This window comes from Sus scrofa, chromosome 17, assembly GCF_054392235.1.
Source record: "Sus scrofa isolate SSC_HxYL_T2T_F1_AM1 chromosome 17, Sscrofa_HxYL_maternal_Yorkshire_Landrace_v2.0, whole genome shotgun sequence".
NCBI classification, from domain to species: Eukaryota; Metazoa; Chordata; class Mammalia; order Artiodactyla; family Suidae; genus Sus; species Sus scrofa.
In genome coordinates, this window is record NC_139399.1 from 35,768,276 (window position 1) to 35,792,655 (window position 24,380).

The 24,380-nt window shown below is 44.3% G+C and overlaps 1 protein-coding gene across 13 annotated transcripts in view; it reads right to left on the minus strand.

Moving 5' to 3' along the window:
- The window catches only part of RALGAPA2 (Ral GTPase activating protein catalytic subunit alpha 2), a 271,235-nt gene that overhangs the window by 56,329 nt on the left and 190,526 nt on the right, over window positions 1-24,380 (minus strand). For all 13 annotated transcript variants that reach the window (XR_014832899.1, XR_014832897.1, XR_014832895.1 and 10 more), the window contains one exon: window positions 13,532-13,659. Coding sequence is in view for 10 of the 13 variants with exons in the window: in XM_085004561.1 (XP_084860687.1) it covers window positions 13,532-13,659 (128 nt within the window). In the remaining 3 variants the exon portion in view is untranslated. The remainder of the gene's footprint in view (window positions 1-13,531; window positions 13,660-24,380) is intronic.

The window sequence follows — 24,380 nt, forward strand, 5'->3', positions numbered from 1 at the left end:
TGCCTACAGAGGATGAACAGCAGCAGTTCAAGAGCTGGGTCCCCACGTGAGGGGTGGGAGGTGGGGTGCTCCTGAGGCATCGGTGGTCCTGGAAGAGCCAGCCAGGCCTTCATCCCTGAGTCCTTCTCCTGGTCACGGACATTCAAAGATGGCAGTGGCATAGAATGTGCATTAGCTCCTTGTGATCTTTTGGGAGAAAGGAGTTGCCAGAATAAGAATGCTCTTCAGTCACTGGGATTTCAAAGATTTTTTTTTTTTTTTAAAAAAAGCTTTAGTGTTTAAAAACTACCCAGAATAGAAATCATTGCGGCACAGGCTCAAAACTAGACATCACAGCCCAGGATGCTGTTAGGATCAGAAGCAGCGGAGAAGAGAGAGCTGGAAAAGCTTGGGAAGGGAGTGAAATATGTGATCTGCAGCAGAGATTATAAGGGACACACAATCCATGCGGTGTGGCCCTAGGAAGGAGCTATGAATCTGAGTCACAAGCTGCGGCCCCCAGGGTCCCTGTGCTGTCATCTGAGTGCCCCTGCTTGCATCGCCTGATGCGGGCTGCCTCTGATTAGAGCTATCAGCTGCTCCAAAGCTGTGTGGACAGAAGGCAGGTGAGCGGCAGGGCAGACAGCTCCCTCTCGGATGGATGGATGAACGTCAGTGCTCCTTCAAACCACCTGCAAGAGTGACATGCCGTGTGCATCCAGCAAGCATCAGAGCCTGAGGGCCACTTCCTCTCCTGTCATCGGTCACAGGGCCTCTCAGAGATGCCAAGGATGCCAAGTGGAATCTCGGGTTTTTCTAATAAACATGGCGACAGAAGCTTAGGATGGCAACCCTCCAAGACCACAGAGCACTGCTGGGGGCAGGTCCAGAAGCTGCCCAAGCAACATACCCTTTCTCAAGAATGTCCCTCCATGTCTGAGAGCATCCCCAAGGCCTGGAGGACACTCATTAGAAAACAAAACCCTCTCCCCACTCTAAGTTGGCCCTGACCCCCACTTAAAGCCAAACACTTAAGCATTGGCCCAAACAGATACTCTCCCTAAGGGCGTTCCAATGATATCAACGGCTTTTGAAAAATTTTTGTAGAGACAAACTTCCATAGGCATGAACACATAAACCCATCCAGAAAAGTCAAGTATGAGGTACTTCACGATTCATGATTCTTGAAGGTAATGCAAAATTAAATACAGGAATAATGAAGCCGATTAAAATGAAAATAAGCAACCCAACGAAATTAAGCTAAGAACAAAATGCACCCTTCATATGCGTGTCTGTGGACAGAGAGAACTCCGTTTTAACGCTTCATGATTAAATTATTTGGAGTAAGAAGTCGCTGGCCATGGGTTATGGTGCTTTGGTATCCATTGTAAGTCATTTCCTCCTTGTGAGTATACAGTTGTCTTGTGTAATTAAATCAATGGTCCTAGAGTTCACTTTCCCCCGATTAGAAATCCATCTTGGACTTTAAGTGAACACCTCCTGAGGTCGTTTTAGGTTGGAAGCTGGAGTCGGAGAGACGAGAAGACGTGGCTTTTGCCTTCAAGGGGCTCCTGTTCAGTGGGGTGTGTGCTGCAGGGTGCGCCCCTGCCCAGGGGGTCAGACCCCCCCCCCCACACACACATCTCTGCACAGCAGGCTTTTGCCTCCCTCACAGGTAGACCCTTTCCCTTGAATCTGGACTGGTTCAGGGACCTGCTGGGGCCAGAGCTCTAGGACCTCCAACGTCAGAGGGTGAAACAAGCCTCATGCCTTCCGCCAGGTACCTGGGGGCCCTGGGCAGCTGCCTGTTTAGTCTGGCTGCTGTGAGGAGACCTGGGCTCGCCAAGGTGGAGGCTGCCCGAGATGAGGGATGTCCAGCCAGCCTGCAGATGTTCCCATTGTGCCAGCTCAGGTGTCAGACATGGGTACGAACCACCTGGCCGAGCCCCGTCAGCCAGGACACGAGGGGTCCTCCTTCCACCACTTTCCTTTCCAGCCTCTGTAGAGGCCCTGACGTTGTCCCCCAGGCCTGCAAAGTGGGGTGTGGGAGGACAGGCTAGGACTTGTGTTAAAATCTGAAACATTGGTTAAAATTCATGTCTCCTGCGCTCTCACCAGGAGAAGGCGGGGCGAGGACGATGTTCGTCTTTGGGAGAAAGTCCTGGTTCCGGGGTGTTAGAGGCAGAGCACAATGCTGCCCGGCAGCAGCTCTCTGGAGACGATGCCTTCTTTAAATTCCACCGAGGATGGCGGTTTGGATGGAGACCCCCAAATCTATTCCGTCCATCTGTTTTATTATTCTTAGAACAACTGTCAAAAGTTGCCCAGGGATCAAGTTGCAAACATACTAATTTGCCTTTGAAAAGTAGGCCCTGGGGGAGTTCTGGAACTCTGCTTATAAATTCAGAGTTCCGTCTGCGAGGGAGCGCCTGCCCGCTTTGTGGAGGTATGACACTGCCCATCCGCGCTGGGGTGCAGCGCCCAGAGACGCGCATCCCACTTCATAGGCAAATGAAGGGAGGACCAAAGAGACTTGGCATCTTAGGAGCTGGCTTGTTCCATAAGCAGCAGACCCCCGCTTTTTTTAGGAGGCAGCTCCTCCATTGATCACTGATGGATTAAGGACGAAAGCTTTGCATTGGAGAGTTTAAACGGGAGGGCCTGGCAGAGGGCCACACATTCTGCACTTTCACCTCCTCAGGCCAAATGAGGAAGATCAAAGACCAGAAGGAAGCATTAGAAGAAAGACTCTGAAGAGGGAGAAATATCACCAACGACTAGATGCTGCATTGTTTCAGTTTTGTGATTCCGATGAAAATGACAAGATCACTTGGACATCCGTGACACCAGATGTGGGGCTGCGAGTAACAGGGATCCGTGTCCTAGGAGGTGTCTGATTAGAATATTGAGGCATTTTGGAGACATGCCACTCTGTTGGAAACCAAGGCAGCTGTGCACTTTCCAAGTAGAAGGCACGAGCCTCATACAGCATAAAGTCCATCGTGACTCCCTAGCGGCTTCCACACGGGACACCTGATCACGGCGGGGGAGGGAGTGATGCGCGCACCAGCTGGGACACAGAGCTCCCATCCTTTCCCATCCGGCTCCAAGGGTTTCTTTCAAGTCCCAGGGGTTAAAGTCAAATGCTTTCAAAGCACAGGACCCCAGAAACACGTTTGAAGCACAACAAAGTACCCATCATAGAGTTGGGTACAATTCCACGGAGTGAACTAAAAGGACACCCTTTCGAGGCTAACATGATGGCATCTGGGTTGTTCTCACCCTCAGATGACCAAAGAAGCATTCTGCTTTGATTAAAAATTTGCTCGAGTGTGTCGCAAATTACTCCAGCAGGAGACCTGCCGGGAGCTGGCTGTAGACGCTGAGGCAGACGGGCCCAGAAGGGGTCATGGTGTGGACCAGCCTGCTTTGTCCTGCTTTGGCTTTGCACAATCTCTTATTATAATAAGGCACGTGTTATCCCTTTTGGAGATGTGAATAACAGAAAGTCTCACTTTCAAATATATTGCTTATAATCCCAGAGTCCACTAAACATTCTGGGATGCTGTTTATGGCATGAAGTTCCTTTCAAAATGGGACTGATAATTAGTCAACTGAAATTTGATTAATGTTGGATTAAGAGGTTCTGATGTCTCCCTGTGTTATTTCAGTCTGGGGGCCCTGGAAGAGACTGTCTTTAGGAAACTCATTCCAGCCCCTTTCCAGGATGGGAGGATGGATTTTAAAATGCTGATTTTTTTTTTTTTTTAAAAGAGAGTTCAGCTTGTATTCAACAGTTTGTAAAGCACGATTCAGTTTTTTGTCACTCTTCTCTGTTTGCTCACTTTGAAGCTGGAGCCAATGAATTAACTGAGAGAGAATGAAATAAAATAGAAATCAAAGTCTTTCTTCCCAAATGCAAAGCATGAGTCCCCTGGTTATGGAACTGGTGGGCTCAACTCTCACCAAGCTCAAGTGCAGAATTCAGAGACTACCAAGGCCTCCTCTGAAAGGTATAAATATCAAAGCCTGTGAAAATGACTACTAGATAATACATGAAGGAAAAATCTGAATTACAACCACTTTGTGCTCTTTGCAGTGCGGGGTAGGGCTCCTTCTTGTAGTTTCGCTGATTATTAACAGGCCTGTAATGGCCAGGATCTTTTCCACGTTCCATGGCCCAAAGAGTCCGTATTTCTTCCTCGCCTGCGTATTAAAATTCCTCCTGTTTGCCTACTGCTGAAGAGTGTGGCGGAGTCAGGAATAATGGGTCTCTTTGAAGCTGGGCCATTCCCAAAGTAACCATCTGAATGCTAAAGAAATCTCGTCATTTATGGAATGACCTTTTGCTCTTTGAATATTCAGACAGTAATAAATGTTCAGGACCTAGAAATCCTAGCAGCATGGTGAAAAAAGTGAGTAGGGGCAGCAAATACCCTCTTGCCTGCTTCTGACAGGATGGCCATGTCCACTTTTCGAACATCTTTCCAAGAGCAAAGTGTATTTGGGAACAACAGCGGAATTTGTGTCATCATGACCAAATGATTACGGTGCAAACCGAGATTCTTCTGGGGCCCAGCAGGCTCCTGGTCCCTATGGAAACGCAACCTCCCATATTGTCCTCCACTCAGCTGGAGGACGGGCGACGCAGGCTTTTGTGCTTGGTGAGATTTCTTCCATAACCTTCCAGCACCAGACCCTACTGCTTCCTCCCCACTCTTTTCTAATTGAGATGCAAATTAATCTCTCTGGCTGATTACACTTCCCTTAAAGCTACTGACAAACGCAGCTGTAACCAGAGTTTGTGGACTCCCCAACAAGTGACTTCAGCTGTCAGCCTGGCCTGCCTGGTCCAGGCCAGGCTCAGCAGGCTGTGAGGGTTTCCCCAAGGCTCCCGGGCGGGTCACTTACGGTATGAAATTTACATACAATTACGAACCAAACCGACAACCCTACAATCCAGTCCCTAGGATTTAGAAACAGACTTTGAGGCCTGCATGATTTAAGTTGCCCCGGACTAGAAGGCCACCACCTCCCTCGGGCCCTGGCTTTCACAGAGACCTTACCTTGCCTTCCCACTTCCTTCCTGTTGGCTGTTTTCTGCCCTTAACGCTGTTTGCATCCATCTCTCTAACTACATGTATGGCTCTAAGAAAATGGGAATCCTGAATAGCTTCACTTACTTGTCATGGCTCTCAATAAAATTCTATTAATTTTAAACTCAACTATAAAGTCATCGTTCTAATTGTGGGGATTTCCAACTACACGTCCTTCCGTGACTTTGTGGGGTAGTGATGGGAGCATTATTGCTTAGTGATAGAAAAGTAACATGCACAGATCAAAATAAAGATACACAACAAAAACGCTAACACGTTTTTCTCCTGAGTACTACTATCTAGGTGTTTTTGCCAGTGTGGTTCACTCAAGAAATGTTTATGAGTACCTGCTCTGTGCCAAGTGCTGGGGACCCGGCTGTAAATAAACACACAAAAAATGGGGGGAAAAAGGACTTAAAGTGTGTCTGTAGAGACATACGTCGATATATATTCTATATGTAGAGCTACATTTCTTGGAAAATAAAGGTTTTCAATTTTGAAAAAAATGCAATCGTATGAAATATGAGCTGCTTCTGTCTTCTGTTTTCCAAAGAAATTAACCCTCTCCCTCCATCTGTCCCTTCACGCATATACTTGTAAGGTACCAGGAAGTACATGTGGACAGCACAGGAGAGGCAGCTTCTAGTACAAGCAGGAGACAGAAGAGGAGGCCAGGTCTGGCAGGGAGCGCTTAGGGGGCAAGCCTGCCACGGGAGGGGACATCTGTGTCACAGCAGAGACCTGAGGGCAGTCCTTGGGGGGGGAGGGGACCAGAGTGGCTGAGAGGGGAACCCTAGGGGGAGATGGTGGCTCCCGGTTTTACAACAGAGGTTGGAAACTCTGATATTTCTGGGGTCCAAGCTGGCAGTATAAGAACAACTGTGGTTAACATCACGGGGCTTTGACCCAGGACCAGATGCTGTTTCACCTGCGTGGCCCACGGACCCTCTCACCCACCCCTCCTGGAGGAAGACCAACCTGGGCTCGGGGAGAGGTGGCCCCGGGGTCTGTGGTGAACAGGGGAGCACACAGCCAGCTGGTTAGGAGGCCGACTGCTGCCAACGGCAAAGGAGGCCCAGTGGGGTCAGAGGTTCTGATTCATCAAGAGACATCAGATATCTAAATTTTCGAAAATGCAAATCTCCTACCTTTTCTGCGTGGCTGACAAACTCAATTTTTATAAGTAATGCTGGAGGCCACTGCAGTTCAAACAAAGCCCATCTGCAGGCTGGATTCGGCCTGCAGGCGGCTGTTTGTAGGCTCTGTTTTTTGCATGTTTGCTCTGACACTGTGCTAAAACCTGCTTCCTGAGCCCCTCTGCTCACCCACCGCCCCACTTCTGCAGCCTTGTCTCTGCTTTAACCCTCCAGGCTCCTGAGACACTCCTCCTGGTTTGTCGCAGAGCGGCATCCGACATTTAAGATGTGGCCTGGGGATGTGGGGGTGCAGGGGCGGGCCTTTGTGCTCCGTGCCTAGGTCTCACGCTCCCGTCCCTCACCCCAAACCTCCTGACCACTATCCTTGGGCGTTCGTTCAGAGACCACCTCTGCTACACGGAGTCACCCTCGGCCTGGCTGGTTAAATCCAAAGGATGACTTTGAAGTTTACCCGCCTCAGCCTCGTGGGGCTGGTCTGGGTCTGGAAGTCCCCTCAGTTGAGGAAATCCCAATTTCTGACTTTGCCTGGGGTCAAGTTAGCCCTCCCAGCTTTCTTACCAATGACATTTTGATAAACAGGTGTTCTAGACCTTTGTGAAAGTTGGGGGGAAGAGGGCTTGGACAAAGCCTTGGCCACAGGGGACTGGACACACGGATCTTGGTCAGCTGGTGTCCCTGAATGAATGCATTTAGGTTTGGCCTCAGTGAAGTTACCCAGCTCCCATAAGCCCAATCTTCCCTCTCCCATCTGCCAAATGGTTGTGACGCTTTATCTTGTGTTTTACCAAAATTAAGGTTTATAAGCTTTCTCTAACCTCTGAAAAGAAGTCTTACCAAACACAGGGAATGTGTTTGGGATATTTTATTCTACGTGAACTTCATTCTTTTCTCACAAACTATTTAATATTATCAAGTCTAACAATTTTACAAGGCACCCACCCAACGTCTAAAACTCATCTTTTAATCCTATTTGAAAAATAAGGAAAATTTTTTCCTGTTTTTAGTTCTGGGAGCATCCTTTATTTGACATGACTTCTGAAAAAAAAAACAAAAACAGTTCTTGTGGTTTGGAGATTGCTGCTGTAAATTTGTTCTACGATCTATGTACGTGACCTTGGAGGTCAGACTTACTTGAACAGACCAATTCTTTTTTTCTTCTTTTCTCATTGTGTTCTCAGTGCTTTGAGTTTGAATTCATACGCCAAGATCTTTTTCTGCCGCCTCCTGGAGGGAGCTGGAGGACAAGCAGGATGTGGGATAAGGGTGAGGGCTTAGCGTCAGCACCATGGGGAGCGCCTTGGCTGACCTGCACCCTGAGGCGACACTGGCCCCTCTGCCTGACTTTCCCTCGTTCTTTTTCAGAGAAAGTTTTGACTTTCTAACAAAATACATCTCATTTCTTATTCCTCTTTACGGCCGCAAGCCACCTGTGGGAATATGCCATTTCCTCCTCGGAATTCTACTTTTATACCCACTCTAGTAAAGGCCATTTCTTCCTACGACTTTTTCCCATCACTGAGGAATGGGTCCAAGACGGTGCCTTCTGTCTTCCGAGAGAGGGTTTGCTGGCCAAGAGTCTGTCAAATGCTTGTTGCCATCAGCAGAAGGTACCTGGAGCCACTATCCAGTAGCCTAAGCCCCATTACTACAGCTCTATTCTGCCTCCGGACCAGCTCGGAAGGTGAGTTAGAAAAGCACTGTCCATGTCCCCACATGGCCTGGGACTCCTGGCTGAAATGCCCCCATCCCATTCCCGGGCATTCTGACCCCATCTAGGTGTGTCTTCTTTCTTGTCAGTGCTGCTATTGTCTGATGTGTTCTTGCCTCTTTCCTGAAGGGATTCAGCTCTAGGTCCTATTTTACCCAGGTCTCCAGTGATGACTGGAGATGCTCCAGCCACGCCTGAGACCCTCAGGGAGTTGCGTCTGGCTTGGCTGCCTTGCTGAGGCGACCCTTCACTTCCCTGCTCCTTGCTTTTTGGTGAAACTATCCTCTCCTTTTCCTCCACCAATCTCCCCACATCTCCCCCTCCTCCCAAGCCTGGTCTTCCAATGGGATGCCCCACTGAGTATGACCTTGACCCTCTTCCCATCACCCTCCACACCCAGCAAACCTAGCGGGTCCCACACTGGGTTTACATAGGAACCCGACCCTTCCCCCTGCCACTTAGACCAGGCCCTCACTTCCCCTCAGAACCCCTTCCACTGTCCCGTAAATGCCTTTGTCACCTCTGTCCTCCCCAGGTGTGCGTGCAGGGGCGCACACACGTGCATATGTCCCACACTCTGCTGTGTGTATGGAAGCATCTGTGGTTCTCCAACGTGCTTGTGTTCTCTCCGAGCTTGGTCCTGAGCAAATGCTGTCTCTCCTGCGGGATGTCTTATTCACATTCTATTCTCGATGGGCAGGACAGCGCCAGGCACGAGGCAGGGACACAGGGAACATGGACAAACACACGACTGGCTTGGCACGGCGAGGTGCACTGCCTGGGGGTGTCTGACTGCCTTCTCCACACTTTCCTTACGTGTATGAAGAAGACAAAGGGAGGAAATAAAAGGTCTTCCCGAGAAAAAGAACCGACGATGCCACGAGAGAGGAGAGAAACAGGATCGTTACAGCTTTTAGAAGAGGGACCATTTCTGAAAGTGTGTAAATTGAGAACAAAACTTAGCAATGATACAAAGAAGTCATGCGTCTGAGAGAGAAGCTCTGGTATCTGCTAACTAGACATGAAACTAAATTTCACTGGTGAGAGAATGAGCTACCCCATTACTTTTTCTTGGGCAGCCCTGGCCTCTCCATCGGATGCTGATAGTTCCAAAGAGGAGGGATGTGGAATGCCATTGAGGCCATTGTGCGCCTGAAGTGGACGTTTATTTTAAAAGGCCACCATCTGCTTGATTCATGGGGAACCCCGCCCAATAGACGCACCGCGTGTTGGGCAGCAGCCTCTTCCTGAAAGGAGCATCCAGGCAGGAGCGTAGGAGCCCTGGCTGGCCTGATGGTCTCGGAAACCTCTCTCAGCTGACTGTGGTCATCTGACTTGGGAACCCCGAGTTGGCTTGGCTTGGGAACTGTAAACATGACATGTGGCAAGCTTCCCATTTACAGTCCTCTGAGTGCCCACAGGGGACAGGAAAGCAGATGGCAGGTGAGAGGGCCCCCATCACTCAGGAGGACAGTGGCCGCAGGACGAAGGCTCCACTGGACAGACTGGATTTAGCCCATGGAGGACGGTGCTAGAAACCCCAGGAGGCACAAAGGGCTGTCGTAAAGGGGGTGCTTTCCAGACACGTCCCTACTGTGCTCCCATTGTTTCAGATCAAGTAAGACAATGGTTTTTTCTAGTCTTCTGTGAACCTTCGGCACATGGTTTTTGACTGTTTGATCACCCAGCCCAGGGCACCCCAAACTAGGCTTCTTTTGACACTGATTCTAAGCTGGACTTAACTGCTCAAAGAGATCCCCAAGAGGCAAATTCCTGCCAGCACTGCCCCTGGTCCTCAGCTTAATAACAAATGTTGTATTTCCTTGGACATTACTGAGTGAAATTGATGTGGAGCTGCCCACATTTCTACTTCTAGTTAAGTATTACATAAAACTGAATCCCAATGGACACAACACACACACACACACATTTTATTTTACCATGGCCACACTCATGGCAGATGGAAGTTCCTGGGCCAGGGACTGAATCCAAGCCTGAGCTGCTGCAGAGACAACGCTCCTTAACTCGCTGATGCACCACAGTGGGAACTCCCTGATGGCCACTATTTTAAGGCAGCTGAGTATCAATCATTAGCTGGGGCGGGGAGCTGGCTGCCCTGCAAAGTCACATTCTCCATCTGAACAGAACTTGCTTTGCGTGCAGCACAGCTACGGTGTCCTAAGAAACGTGAACAACCACGAAACCCTATATATCCTTCGCTGTGTTACTTCCCTGTATTAGCCAGCAATGTGCTCTAAATACGATGACACAGAGGGGAGGGGAGAACAGGGTGGCCCACAGCTCCTTTTCCCATCAATCTCTCCTGACTCGTCTATATACTGAGGGTAAGTGTTGAAGCGCTATGTGCACAGAAGAGTGAAATAAACATGGGTGAGTTAGTTCTGTGCAGTGTTTCCATGACCCTGGTAAAATACATCTACCTACAAGTTATCAAGTATGAGCCATGTAATTTTGATGACTCCAGGTGTGAGTTAAATGCTTTTATATTTGCATGTTAAACAGACATTGCACAATATAAAGGATGATAAGATTAATGCTAATAATTTAAATTTTTAGTACTTCTTTACTTAAAATGACATTAAATAGGAAAGTAAAGAACACTATGACAGGTCAGAGAAAAACTTCAGAAGAATGGAAAAAGCTTTCTATTTTAGCCTCTTAAAAGGCACTTTTCCTGGTTTTTGAATCAAGGGGCCCACACTTTCATTCTGCACTGGGACCCGCAGGTTAACACGTGAACCATGATTTCAGGGGTGTCCGAGGTACTACTGACCTTCTCAGCCCTCATGGAGGGCTTGGGGTGTTGGACCCTCAACCCCTACCACCTTCTGCCCTGGCACCAGGCAGCCATGATGCTGTCCTAGGATTTGAACTCTTAAGACAGAAGGGAGGTGAGAGGTAGGGGCCCTTCAGGCCCTCTGGTCCCGCTCAGAAGACCATCTCTGATGGAAGCTCACTCCCTTGTCACTGGCACCCCGTTAGACCTGACGATGCATAAAATCCCGCAGAGCCCACATTTCCCACTGGAGAACACCAGAGTCCCTGTATCGGCCTGCACCCTCCGGCCAGGATGCTGTCCTGCTCCTTGGGGACAGGGCCTCTCACCTCCCTCCAGCCTCAGCCTCCAGCTCTCTCCCTGGCCGCCTCAGCCATGCTCCCTCGTTGCCCTAGAACTTGGCTAGTTTCTCGCTTTTCCAGGTAGCTCCAGGCAAGGACCTCACCTGCCCTGCACTCTGTGTATCCCAAGCCCCTACGACTGGGCCTGGCAGATCCCAAGTCCACACCGACTGTTTGGTAAATGAATAAATGTAAGGAGACACCCATGATTAGGACATGTCAGGTTATTCAGTATTTTTCATGATTCCAATTTAAGGCTTACCTACAGCTTATCCCGATGAAGCAGCGGATTCTAGACATGAGCCGGGATATAAACACATTTAGACTTTCACTAAAGCAAGCAAAGACCAGAACACTTTAACAAATGTTGTTAAAGGAGCAGTTAATCATGAATAGCCTAGGCAGATATTTATAAGTATTTAAAAAAATTAAAAATTAGTTTTTGAAAAACAAAGTTACAACCCACACCGTTTCTCTTAATCTTCCACTTTTCCCAACTTTTCTTCTACTCATACCCTTGGTTTATGGCTGGAATATTAGCTCTTCTGCAGGCAGATATTAAAGAACCAAGGAGTTAAGGGATTACAAATCTTTCCCCACTGACTACATCTCTATACAATTTATAATATTTTATTTCTTATTTTAGTAACTTATTTGAATAGCACATTAAATCTTCTCAAAGTAGAAGGCAAAAGAAAAATGTTTAAAATTTTATAATGATTAACATAATAAGTTTTGTTTCTTTCGCTTTCCTAATTTCTGTACTGAGTTATTCTTTGAGATGTCAACCTGACTATTTTATGAGTTCTTTTGGAATTGGGCTTTACCAAGTCACGCTACCATCAACAGCCCTAAGCTGGCACCCACATTAGTCCAATGTGGTTATTCGAAAAGTTTTTAAAGTGATGCTGATTTCTATCCTTTCAACTTTCAAAAATATTGTTTTCCCCTAACCCTGATTGCTCTGAAGCCACAGTAATTGTGATTTGAGAAAGCAGCGTGCAACATTACAAAGAAAGCACGGATTTTGTAACGAGCAGTTCCATAAGTGGGGGCGGTGATGTGACAAAAATCAAAATGGATTTATATAAATCAGAATTTTTCTGGTTTGCAAATGATTTTTTTCTTGCTTTGATCCAATATACTTGACTGATAAGGCTTCAACCTCCTTCTAACAGCACATGAGATAAAAACTCTGTGCTGAAGGCTGAGTCGACACCAGGAGCAAGATTGAGTCTAACGGGCTGTGGGGCTCACTGCAAAGAACGCCACTTCCCACACAGGCACCACCAGCCTGGACAAAGCGGGAGGGGGTGGGCTGGGGGAATAATACTAACCAGGCCCCCAGGGAGGGACCAGATGGGACCTAATGGCTCTTTTCTACTACTAATTTCTATGATAATTCTGAGTTGCCACATGGCATATGTATTTTTTTTTAATCTAAAGACAGAATATCAGTCAATGAAGTGACCAGGGTTTTAATGAAAGGTATTTTTCATGAACTGTATCTATTCACACGTGATCGTTCTCACCCAGCCCGCACCCCCACCCTCCAGCAACACATCATTTACGGTGAGGTTGGGGAGAAGTACAGAGAGAGGGGTCAGACACAATATGCTTACAATCATTATCAATACTAATTAGAAACAGAGAGACCCCGAGTTGTACGAGGTGGTCCGATGCCTTTTGCAGCAATTTATGAAGGTGCCCTAATTTCCTTTTCTTATCACCAGAGGCCACGCCTGAAGTTAGAGGTTACAGCATGCTAACGAAATGTTTGAGAAGAACATGATGGAAGACAAATGTCTTTGCTTTTTAGAGAGAAGATCAGAAATTAGAGAAGAAGACACTCATGATTTTGGAAAATTACAAAAGGGTTTCTAGTCGTTCTTAAGGAGGAGTTCAAACACAACTTTGTGGAGGGTGCCGTTCCGGGTCCTCCTGGCCAGATGCAAGTTCTCCCTCCTTGTACCTCCTACCACACTGTCCATGCCTCTCCGCTGGCACTTGCCATGTTCTCTGATTTACCAGCATCATTTCATGTGCGGCTGGTTTCTGCTAGGCACTCTGAGTGACCTTGTCACTTCTTTTCAGCATCTCACCTTACACACAAGAGACTAGCAGACAGGGATGGAGGAAGAGGAGGCTGGACTCAAGGAGGAAACACCCCAGGAGGAACGAGCATCTGGGGACAGGCACAGCCTCTCTGCACCAACTGCTGCGACTTGATGATGAAAACTCACCTAGGTCTGACGCAGCACAAAATCACTGTATTTAATATACACTAAGGCAGGCTATGAAAAATCACACTATGTTTTCTTCAACATGGACTGAAAACAAATTTCCGCCTCCCTCTTCAACCCAGCTGTTGTTCATACTCACCCCTCAGGAGGCAGTGTCAGGAAGCGGATGTCGGGATGGCTAATACGTTACATACTTAAGCAAAAAGATACAAGCTCTGGTACAGGGGGATGAGGCACTTCACAGCCCTGCTGGCGTTGATGCACGTGGCACAGATAAGGCTTGGCAGCAGCTTCCCACTCACGATGGCTCCATCAAACAGGGGCCCAAAAAATGGAACCTGTCCATTTAAAACAAAACAGACATGCACTTAACTTTTCAAAAACTGGTCAAAGTCAAACCAAAGACACGAGAACAGCTGCTTGATGTCTCAGATCTGTCACGACCAGGCAGGTGGCCATCCACAGGCTGGATGCCGGATCTAATGGGCCACAGTGGAGGGCTTTCAAATCAAACAACACAGGACTGTTCACAACCTCCTCGCTATGGTAAAAACTTCAAACGACAAGTTATCAGCCGGTGCTTTTTCTCCCTGTGTTGTCACTCATGGCAGTGGCACTGTCCTTTCTGAGCATCTCCACCGAGCAGATTCTGCAGAGTACACGCTCTGCCTGTGTGCCTCCAGCTTGGCTGCCCGCTCAAACCCGCTTTGGAACTGGCAGTACTTTGCTTGGATCCCGATGCATGTTATTAGCCTTGAAAGGAGATGACAACGATCTCCCCAACGACAAGGTTCTATGTACAGTCCTCTTCCTTCCGAACCTTCTTTCCCTCTGCTTCTGAGATAGTGCATTATCTGCATTTCCTTCTACTCCTTAACTGAGACTCAGCTTTCCTTCACTAGACCCACCGCTGCCACGTGGGCCATGTACAAGGTGTGGTGCCTGTCTTTTTTGGATTTCTTTCTTCTCTTCCTTTCTTTTTTTTTTAATTAGAATTTCCTCAACTCCATTCATTATGAGGGAGACTGTCAGCTCCATGAGGTCAAGGACTTGGTCTCCCTTATAATCTTGTGTTTATTTCTATCAATCACTTATTCATTTAGTCAAAAAATACTATGTGACAGACACTGTTCTACTCAATGGGGACACAGCAGTTAATAATTTAGAAGTTTTTTGAAGGTCCTAGTCATTACTATAAAGAGAAAGGAAGAGAACAGGAATATAAAGATTAGAAAGAGGTAATTTTTATTCACAGATAACATGATTAGGTACAGAAATCTAAAGGACTTTAACTAGAACTAATAAGTGAATTAGGAAAGGTCACTGGAACTTTCTCAATATGATGAAATTTAATTTATTTTTATTTTTATTTTTTTGTCTTTTTGCCTTTCTCTAGGGCCGCTCTTGCGGCATATGGAGGTTGCCAGGCTAGGGGTCGAATCGGAGCTGTAGCCGCCAGCCTACAGCCAGGGCCACAGCAATGCAAGATCCAAGCCATGTCTGCGACCTACACCACAGCTCATGGCAACTCCAGACCCTCGATGCACTGAGCAAGGCCAGGGATCGAACCCGCAACCTCAGAGTTCCCAGTCAGACTCGCCAACCACTGCGCCACGATGGGAACTCCAATATGATGAAATTTTAGAGGGAAAAATTATGGCATCATAGTTAGTGGTAAAATAATAGAGGTTTTTTACCCAAAAACTTGAAAAGGCAAGGATGTCTATGTTCGTTTGCCTCTTTCAGTCAACTTTTGAAGCTCCAAGTCATAAAAATAAGAGAAAGAAGGGAAGAAAAAAGAAAGGAATATAAAGATTAGAAAGAGGTAATTTTTATTCATAGATAACATGATTAGGTACAGAAATCCAAAGGGCTTTCACTAGAACTAGCAAGTGAATTATGAAACGTCACTGGAGCTTTCTCAGTATGACAAAATTTTAGAGGGAAAAATTATGGCATCATAATTAATGGTAAATAATAGATGTTTTCTACCTAAAGACCTGAAAAGGCAAGGATGTCTATGCTTGCCTCTTTTAGTCAACATTTTTGAAGGCCCAAGTCATAACTAAAGAAAAATAAAAGAAAGGAAGAAAAAAGAAAGGAATATAAAGATTAGAAGGTAATTTCTATTCACAGATAACATGATTAGGTACAGAAATCCAAAGAACTTTAATTAGAACTAATAAGTGAATGGTGAAAGGTCACTGGATACAATATACCCTCCAAACCAAATGTATTTTTGAATGTTAGCAACTAATAATTGAAAAAGGACATTTAAAAAATACTATGTATAATAGCATCAAAAACCTCAAATACCTAAAAATAAATGTGACAAAAGATATGTAAGATATCTATACTTAAAACTACCATACATTGTTGAAATAAAGACAGCCTAGGAGTTCCCGTCGTGGCGCAGTGGTTAACGAATCCGACTAGGAACCATGAGGTTGCGGGTTCGGTCCCTGCCCTTGCTCAGTGGGTTGACAATTCGGCGTTGCCGTGAGCTGTGGTGTAGGTTGCAGACGCGGCTCGGATCCCGCATTGCTATGGCTCTGGCGTAGGCCGGTGGCTACAGCTCCAATTCAACCCCTAGCCTGGCAACCTCCATATGCCGCGGGAGCGGCCCAAGAAATAGCAACAATAACAACAACAACAACAACAACAAAAAAGACAAAAGACAAAAAAAAAAAAAAGACAGCCTAAATAACTGGAAAAATGTACAATGTTCATGGAGTAGATGTTTCCATATTGTAAAATGTCATGCCTTCTGAAAGCAAATTACAGATTCTGTACAAATTCTAAGAAGCTTTTATATACACAGACAAGCTGATTCTAAATTTATATGGAAATAAAAATACAAAAATTAGCCAAGACTGTGATAACAAGACTTATATCACATGATATCAAGAAATACCATAAAACTATAATAATTAATATAACATAATATTAGAACCAAGATAGGCAATTATATCAATAAAACAAAATACAGAGTCCAAGATAGAGCCACACACATATATAATTGATCTGTAATAAAGATATCTCATCAACTTTATGAGGAAAGGAACATCCATTTCAATAACGACACTGAAACAACTTGATAGCCATACTGAAAAGTGAACCTAGGCCTCTTCTTCACACCACACACAAAACTGAGATGGATTACAGATTGAAATACGAAAGTGAAAACCACAAAGCTTCTAGAAGGAAACACATGAAAAAAAATCTTTGCAACCTTGGATGAGGCAAGGGTTTTTCAGGGTATAAAAGTTACTAATCATAAAAGAAAAAAAAAGGAAAATAGACATTTTAAAAAGTCTGCTCATCATAAAAGTGAAAAAGGCAAGTTACATATATTCTACTAAATTGGACATATCCTAAAGATCCATCAATAGAAAAATGAATCAAATTTTTTGGCATATTCACCCAATAGAATATTCCACAGTAATAAAATGAACAAATCACAACTGTACCATTCTGGGAATGGCCCAAATATAAGGATGAGTGAAAGAAACAGACATAAAAAAGTTCATACTGTGTAATTCCAGTAATAGAAAATTCAAAACCATGCAGAACTAGTCAATGATGACAGAAGCTGGAATAATTGCCACTTTTCTGAGAGACTAGTGACTGCAAAGGCATGAGGGCACTTCTGAGGGCTGGCAATTTGCTCTGTTTAGATCTGGGTAGTGTTAAATCATCTGCTTCAAAAACATTCAACGAGCTGCACGTTGACAATTTGTGCCCTTTTCTTTATTAATGTTTATTGCAAAGAAAATATTTTTTAAGCCAGCAAAAATATAGAAGATTTGAACAACACAGCAGAGAAATTTATCCTAATGGAAACACACAAAATACAGTTGCAGAAGACATATTCTTTGGCTGCTGATTTTTATTATTATTATTTTTATTATTTCTTTTTAGGGCTGCACCTATAGCATATGGAAATTCCTGGGCAAGGGACTGAGTCAGAGCTGCAGCTGCTGGCCTACATCACAGCCACAGCAATACCGGATCCGAGCCACACCTGTGACCTATACTGCAGCTTGTGGCAACACCAGATCCCTACCCCACTGAGTGAGGCCAGGGATGGAACCTGCATCCTCAAGGACACAATGCTGGGTTATTAACCTGCTGAGCTACAATGGTGACTCTTGTTTTTTAAATTGACCATATTCTCTAGGCCAAGGATAGAGCTTATTGGGCCTACTTCCAGCCTGGTGGCCTTTTTGTATGGCCTGCAAGCTAAGAATGGTTTTCAATTTTTCACATGGTTGGAAAAATATTTTTGTGATATGATTATTATATGAAACTCGAAATCAGTTCAAAATTAAGTTTACTGCAACACAGTTATACCCTTCCCTTACATATCACCTGTGCCTGCTTTCACATAGCAACGGCAGAGCTCAGTAGTATGACAACCACTGTATGGGCCACAAAGTCTAAAATGTTTATGACCTGATGCTTTAAAGAAAAAGTCTGCTGAGCCCTGTTCTAGGTCATAAAGCAAGTCTCAAAAAATGTCAAGGGGTTGAAACCACAGAATCCATATTCTGTGACCTAAGAGATAGTAAGCTAAAAATGCACAACAAAAGGACACATTTATGCTTAGAAATTAAGAAATACTTCTAAATAACACAGAGGCCAACAAAAATAAATGGAAATTTAAAAATACGTTAAGCTAAATAATAATGAAAATAGCAGATATTATAACTTCTATGTCACGACAGTACTTAGATGAAATGTGTAGGATTAAATGTTTATATTAGAAAGAATAAAGGCTACAATTGAATGACATGGGCACTATTGCAGGAAGTGTTAAAAAGCCAAAAGAATAAAATAAATTAAAAAAAAATAGAAAGGAAAGGGAAAAAAAGGGACAAAAGTAAGCATTAATAAAATAGAAACAAGCACACAGGAGAGAGAATAACCAAAATTGAAAGTTGCTTCTTCGAAAAAAGTCTAATACAATTAATCAATAGATCTTTGGTAAGATGTATCAAGAAAAGAAGGTACAAACAAATATTAAAAATAAAAGAGGGACACAACTATAGATGTCTATAAAATGTGTGTAGCTTTATGCCTATTCATTTGGAAATTTAGATGAAACTGCTAAATTCCCAGTAACATATAACTTAGCAAATATAGACACAAGATCATATATAAAAAACTACAATTCTATAAGCTTTACAGTAATTGAATCACAATGAAAAAAAAAAACTATTTTAAGGAGAAGCCATCCCAGATAGCTTTATTGGTAAATTCTGCAAAATCTTCAAAGAACAAATAATTATTATCTTAGAGAAACTTCCACTGCATAGATAAGGGAAACAAACCCATTCATTTTATTAGGTGAATATATATATATTTTTGGCTGCACCCATGGCATGAGGAAATTCCCAGGCCAGGGATCAAAAACCCACACCACAGCAGCAACCCAAGCCACTGCAGTGACAACTCCAGCCTGCTGCACCACAGAACTCCTGACAGCCTGTCTTTTAATTGGTGTATTTAGGCCACTGACATGTGAAGAGCTCTTTTTTGGCGGGGGCGGGGGGGGGGCGCACCCGAGGCACATGGAAGTTCCCAGGCTAAGGGTTGAATCAGAGCCGCAGCTAACTGGCCTACACCACAGCTGCAGCAACCCAGGATCCGAGGGTGTCTGCAACCTATACCACAGTTCACAGCAATGCCAGATCCTTAACCCACTGATCAAGGCCAGGGATCAAACCTACTACTGATCATGGATACTAGTCGGGTTCGTTACCACTGAGCCACAATAGGAACTCCTAAAGAGCTCACTGAGAGTTAGGTTAGTATCTACCATATTTGCTACTGTATTTCACTTGTTCTTTATTTCTGCCATTTCTAATTTTAATTGAGCATTTTTATACCATTCCATTTTTCTCTTCTCTTGGCATATTACATACACACACACACATATATTATATACATACTTATTTTAGTGGTTGCCCTTGAGTTTCACATGTACATTTATAAATAATCCAAGTTCTCATTCAAATAACACTCTACTGCTTCACTGGCAGCACAAATACCTGATAACAGAATATTCCTAATTCTTCTCTCCTGTCCTTATGACACTGCTGTCATTCATTACTTACCCATAAGTTATAATTACTGAATACTCTGCTGCTACTCTAACAGGTTGGAACAAACTGTTAGATCTACTAGGAATAAGAAAAACAAAGGATTTCACTTTTCCTTGATTTATTCCTTCTCTAAAGCTCTTATTCCTGTGTTTCTGATCTATTTCATTTCCTTCTTTTTGATGAATTTATTGTCACATTTCTTGCAAGGCAGGTCTACTGGTTACAAATTTCCCAATTTTTGTTTGTCTAAGAAACTATTTTTTCTTTCACTTTTGAAGAATACAGAATCCTATGTTGGTATTTTTTTTGTTTTGTTTTGTTTTGTTTTTTCAACACTTTACCTATTTTACTTCATTTGCTTCTTACTTGCATTATTTTCTGGCTACAAGTCCAATGTAATACTTATCCTTGCTCCTTATCTATAGTTGTTATTTTTTCCACTCTAGCTTCTTTTAATTTCTTCCCACTACTTTTGATCTTTGGTGGTGTCTTAGTCTGTTTGGGCTGCTTTAACAAATTACCATAGACCAGGTGGCTTATAAACAACAGAACTTTATTTCTCAGATCTGGATGCTCTGAGAATCAAGAGGTCATAAGATGGTCATAATAAGCTGGTTCATGGATCACTGCTTTTTCTCTGCATCCTCACATGAGGGAGGGGTGAGGGGGCTCTCCAGGGCCTCTTGTAAGGGCACCAATTCCATTCCTGAGGGCTTAACCCCTAGGACCCAATCACCTCCTAAATACCATCACACTGGGGGTGAGATTTCAAAAGATGGATTCTGGTAGAGGGGTGACACAAACATTCAGTCTATAACATATATCCTGAATATGCTATGTCTAGGTGTAGATCTTTTGGTGTTTATCCTCCTCGGTGTTGTCTTTGCTTTCTGGATATGGGGTTTGGTATTTTCATTAATTTGGAAATTTTTCACATAGTAAAATTATATATCAAAATACATACAATATAAAAACTATTTAAATTATAATTTCAAATATTTCTTCCGTTCCTTTCTCTATTACACTTTATAACTATCCCACAGATCTTGAATGCTCTGTTCAGTTTTTTTCATCCCTTTTTCCTGTTGCATTTCAGTTATGAAGTTTCTTCTGCTGATGTCTCTTCAAGCCCACGGTTCCTTTCCTCACCTGTCCAGTTTATCGATGAACCCATTCTTCATTTCTGTGACAGTGTTTTCAGTTTCTAGCATCTTCTTTTAATTCCTTCTTGGAGTGTGCATCTCTCTGCTTCTGTTAGTCATTCTCTCTTGCATGTTGTCCACTTTTTCTACTAGAGCCTTTAACTAGCATCTTAAACATAGTTCTTTTAAATTCCTGGTCTGATCATTTCAAAGTCTTTACCATATCTGAGTCGGACTCTGATACTTGTTTTGTCTCTTCAAATGGTAGGTTTTGCCTTTGAGTAGGCCTTGTAATTTTCTGTTGCAAGCTGAACATGATATATACCAGGTAAGAGGAACTGAAGTAACTAGGCCTTTAGTGTAAGGCTTTATATTTGTCTGTCTGGAAGTTAGGTTGTGTTTATTAGGTTTAGCTAGGCTGAAGCTGTAGATGAAGGAGTTAGGGGCTAAAACTTCCCTGGGTGTCCCTGTTTTGGTCTCTCCTGGGTTTCCCTGGAGACTTTGTGATAAGGCCTTAGGTGTGTAGCTCTTTCTGTTGTGGCCCATTACTATATGGAAGTCCTATCAATGCTATGGTGAGGCATGGGAAGAAGACCCGTCATGAGGCCTTGGTCTTTGAGTGAGCCTATGTGCTGGACTGTGTGTCCCCAGTGAACCTGTGTCCCTGGACTGAGACCTTTGTAAGTGCGTCTCAGTTTTCTTTTTTTTTTGTCCCTCCTTAGGTAAGAGAGCAAGACTAGAGGAAGCTTTGGATGGATATGTCTAGTCTCTGTCAAACCCCAGCTACTGAGGCTGGTAAAACAGTATCTCTTGAGAAAGGGCCTGCTAAGAAAAGCAGAATGCTCTGGGTGTATTCAAAACAACTACTTTCCGCTCCAACTGCTGGAGCATGAGGGTTTTTTCCTTCAGTCTTCATGATGAGAACCTGGTAGGAGTCCTGGAGGGGAAACTGCAAGTGTGGGGGTCTCCTCTAGGTTCTTTAACTCTTGAACATGTATGCATTGAGCCTCCAGCAATTGGTTGGTCCCAGCTGCTATTTTCCTGTCCTGGTCTTAGTGCTCCTAGACATTTCTGCTCTGGCAAGTTGTGATTTGTGATCTCTATGTCTGCCTATCTCTCCAATTTGGGGAGGGGAGGGCAGTCCTGTGACTTTGATTCTTCTCTGATAGAGCAAAAGAAAGTTGTTGGTTTTCAGTTTGTTCATTTTTTTGTTGTAAGGATGGAGTGAGGACTTCCAGGCTCTCTACATGCTGGACTGGAAACTGAAAGTTCTCTTACCTGAATTCAAGCGGCTTCCTTTCTGTCCATCCTATTACTCTGTTTTTGCTGTTGTTTTTAATAACACCCACTCCTATCTGAGAATCTCTACTTCGACCATTTACTTCCTTGTTTGCTAAGTAAGTAAACAAGATCCCTTTCTAAGATCCAGATTCTGGGAGGATGAGACCCCCTGCTCTTGACCCAGCGTCTGGTACAAAGCAACTTCCATAGATGTAAGCTGCCTGAGTGACTGAGTAAAGGCCTCCAGCGACAGAGGCTCTGACTGCTGGTCACTCCACAAGTCTGTCCCTCTTCACTTTCTAGATCAAGGTCTGTTGTGACTGTCTGTCTCCTGCTTCAAGGAGATGCCTGAGAAGGAGGTGAAAGGGTGACAGCATGGTCTTGGGGTCCTGAGAGGTCTTCTGCTGCCACACTTCTTCTCTTTGGTGGGTTTAAGAACAGGGCTCATCAGTTAAAACACAGAGATATAAAAGCTGCAAAGATGGGTTAAAGCTGTTTTGCACTTAGCACCTACAGCACAGAGGAAGCAGTCAGACCTGAGGAAACTCAAACGGGAGCAAAGAAGGATGGACCTGCTAGTTCTCCTGGTGATGGTGAATGAAGGGTGCTTCCCCTATGGTGGTACAGGGTCGGGGGGGGGGGGTGTATCTTAATTACAAAGGGAAAATCAAGGAGCTACTTGTGGTCTAAAATCATTCAGTGCTGCCTGGTCCAGGCAACAATGGCAACAAACAAATAAGAAAGAATAACCACTTCCTCTTGTCTTAGCAACATCATACTTTAGAAATTTTTTATATTATTTCTCAAAAAAGTAAGTGTGAGAGTTCCTTCCCCTCATGGCTCAGTGGAAACGCATCTGACCAGTATCCATGCGGACACAGGTTCAACCCCTGGCCTTGCTCAGTGGGTTAAGAATCTGGCATGCTGTGAGCTATGGTATAGGTCACAGACGGGGCTTGAATCCAACACTGTTGTGGCTATGGCTGTGGCCAGTGACTACAGGTCCAATTTGACCCCTAGCCTGGCAACTTCCATATGCTGGTGGTGCGGCCCTGAAAAGACAAAAAAAAAAAAAGTAAGTGCACCTCTTCTAATGACTTACACTAAAAGCAGTCCAGTCATCACTGAGATGGAGCTGTAATGAAAAAGAAAACTGAACACCAAAAAACCCAACTACAACAAACAAAAAACTAGTCAACTTAAAGCACACCTCAGAAAGAGCACCTCTAGTTCCGGGCAGTGGGTACACCTCTTGTTCTGGGGCAGTGGGTACCCCTAGTTCTGGGCAGCAGGTATACCTCTAGCTCTGGACAGTGAATACACTTCTAGTTCCAGGGCAGTGGGTACACCTCTAGCTCTGGGCAGTCGGTACCTGTCTAGTTCTGCGGCAGTGGGTACACCCCTAGTTGTGGGCAGAGGATGAATACTGTCCCACTTTCTGACGCATAGTGGGCTCTCCTGCTGGCCATTCAATGCACCTTTACACAGGCTTCTCTGGCCAAAGGGTAGGCTGAGGCAAAGACAGTAAGAAGTACATATCAAAGACCAACTGAAAAAGAGAGGAAACAATGGCAACTTTTGAGTAAAATCAATTGAGAAGGAATTTTTAAGAGCCAAATTGTTGTGAAAGATAAAACAGGAGCTAGGAGTTAATAATAGGCTATAGATTTTTTTTTCCATCTGTACTGAGGCTTATCTTATAAATAAATGTTCTTTATTATTCTTTGGCAACTGCTTGTGGGTGACTCAGACAGCCTTTCAAAACTGGACAAAAGGAATAATATAGATCTCTTGTATTCTGGGGATTCCTCTAATTAGGAGTGGCAATGAATTAGAGAATAAATTTGATTTTGATATAACATCTGCAAATGACAGCTGCCTTTTCACAAAGTTCTCAATGTCATTCCTTTACTAAAAAAAGACCCCCGATAACAATAATAATAAATCACTAAAGCAGAACATATTGCAGTAATCCATTTCAAAATGGATTTCAGTGAATTCTGGTTATTCAGTACTCTCAATTCTCTTTTCAAAATAAATGATTCTTTACATGTTCAAAACCAACAACTTAACTTTCCCTGAGAATGTCCCAATGACCTAAAATACACACATAGTATTTTAAAGGTATTTTAAAGTGTGTGACCTAATCTCAAAAAGGTGATTTGGTTGGGCTTGAGATAAATATTTAAGAAAACTACACATGTGAAATAATGCTGCTGTTGGGCACACTCCTTTTATAATAAAGCCACACCAGTAAAAGACGGCTTTCCAAACACAGGTGCCAACACTGGTTCCTCTTGACCTCACATGTGCAAATGCTCCTGTGGCTTCTGGTGCATCAGCCTGAACCAGCGTTTTGAACACCTGCTCCAGGAGAAGGTCTTGGGCTAGCTGTCAGCCTGAAGACACAGGCGTGCACACGTGCATGTACACATGCACACACACACATAGTCACAATAGATGCAGAGCCTGCAAGGGAGCCAGAAACTACCTCAACTTCAGCCTCAGAGCAACTTAGGGGAAAGACAG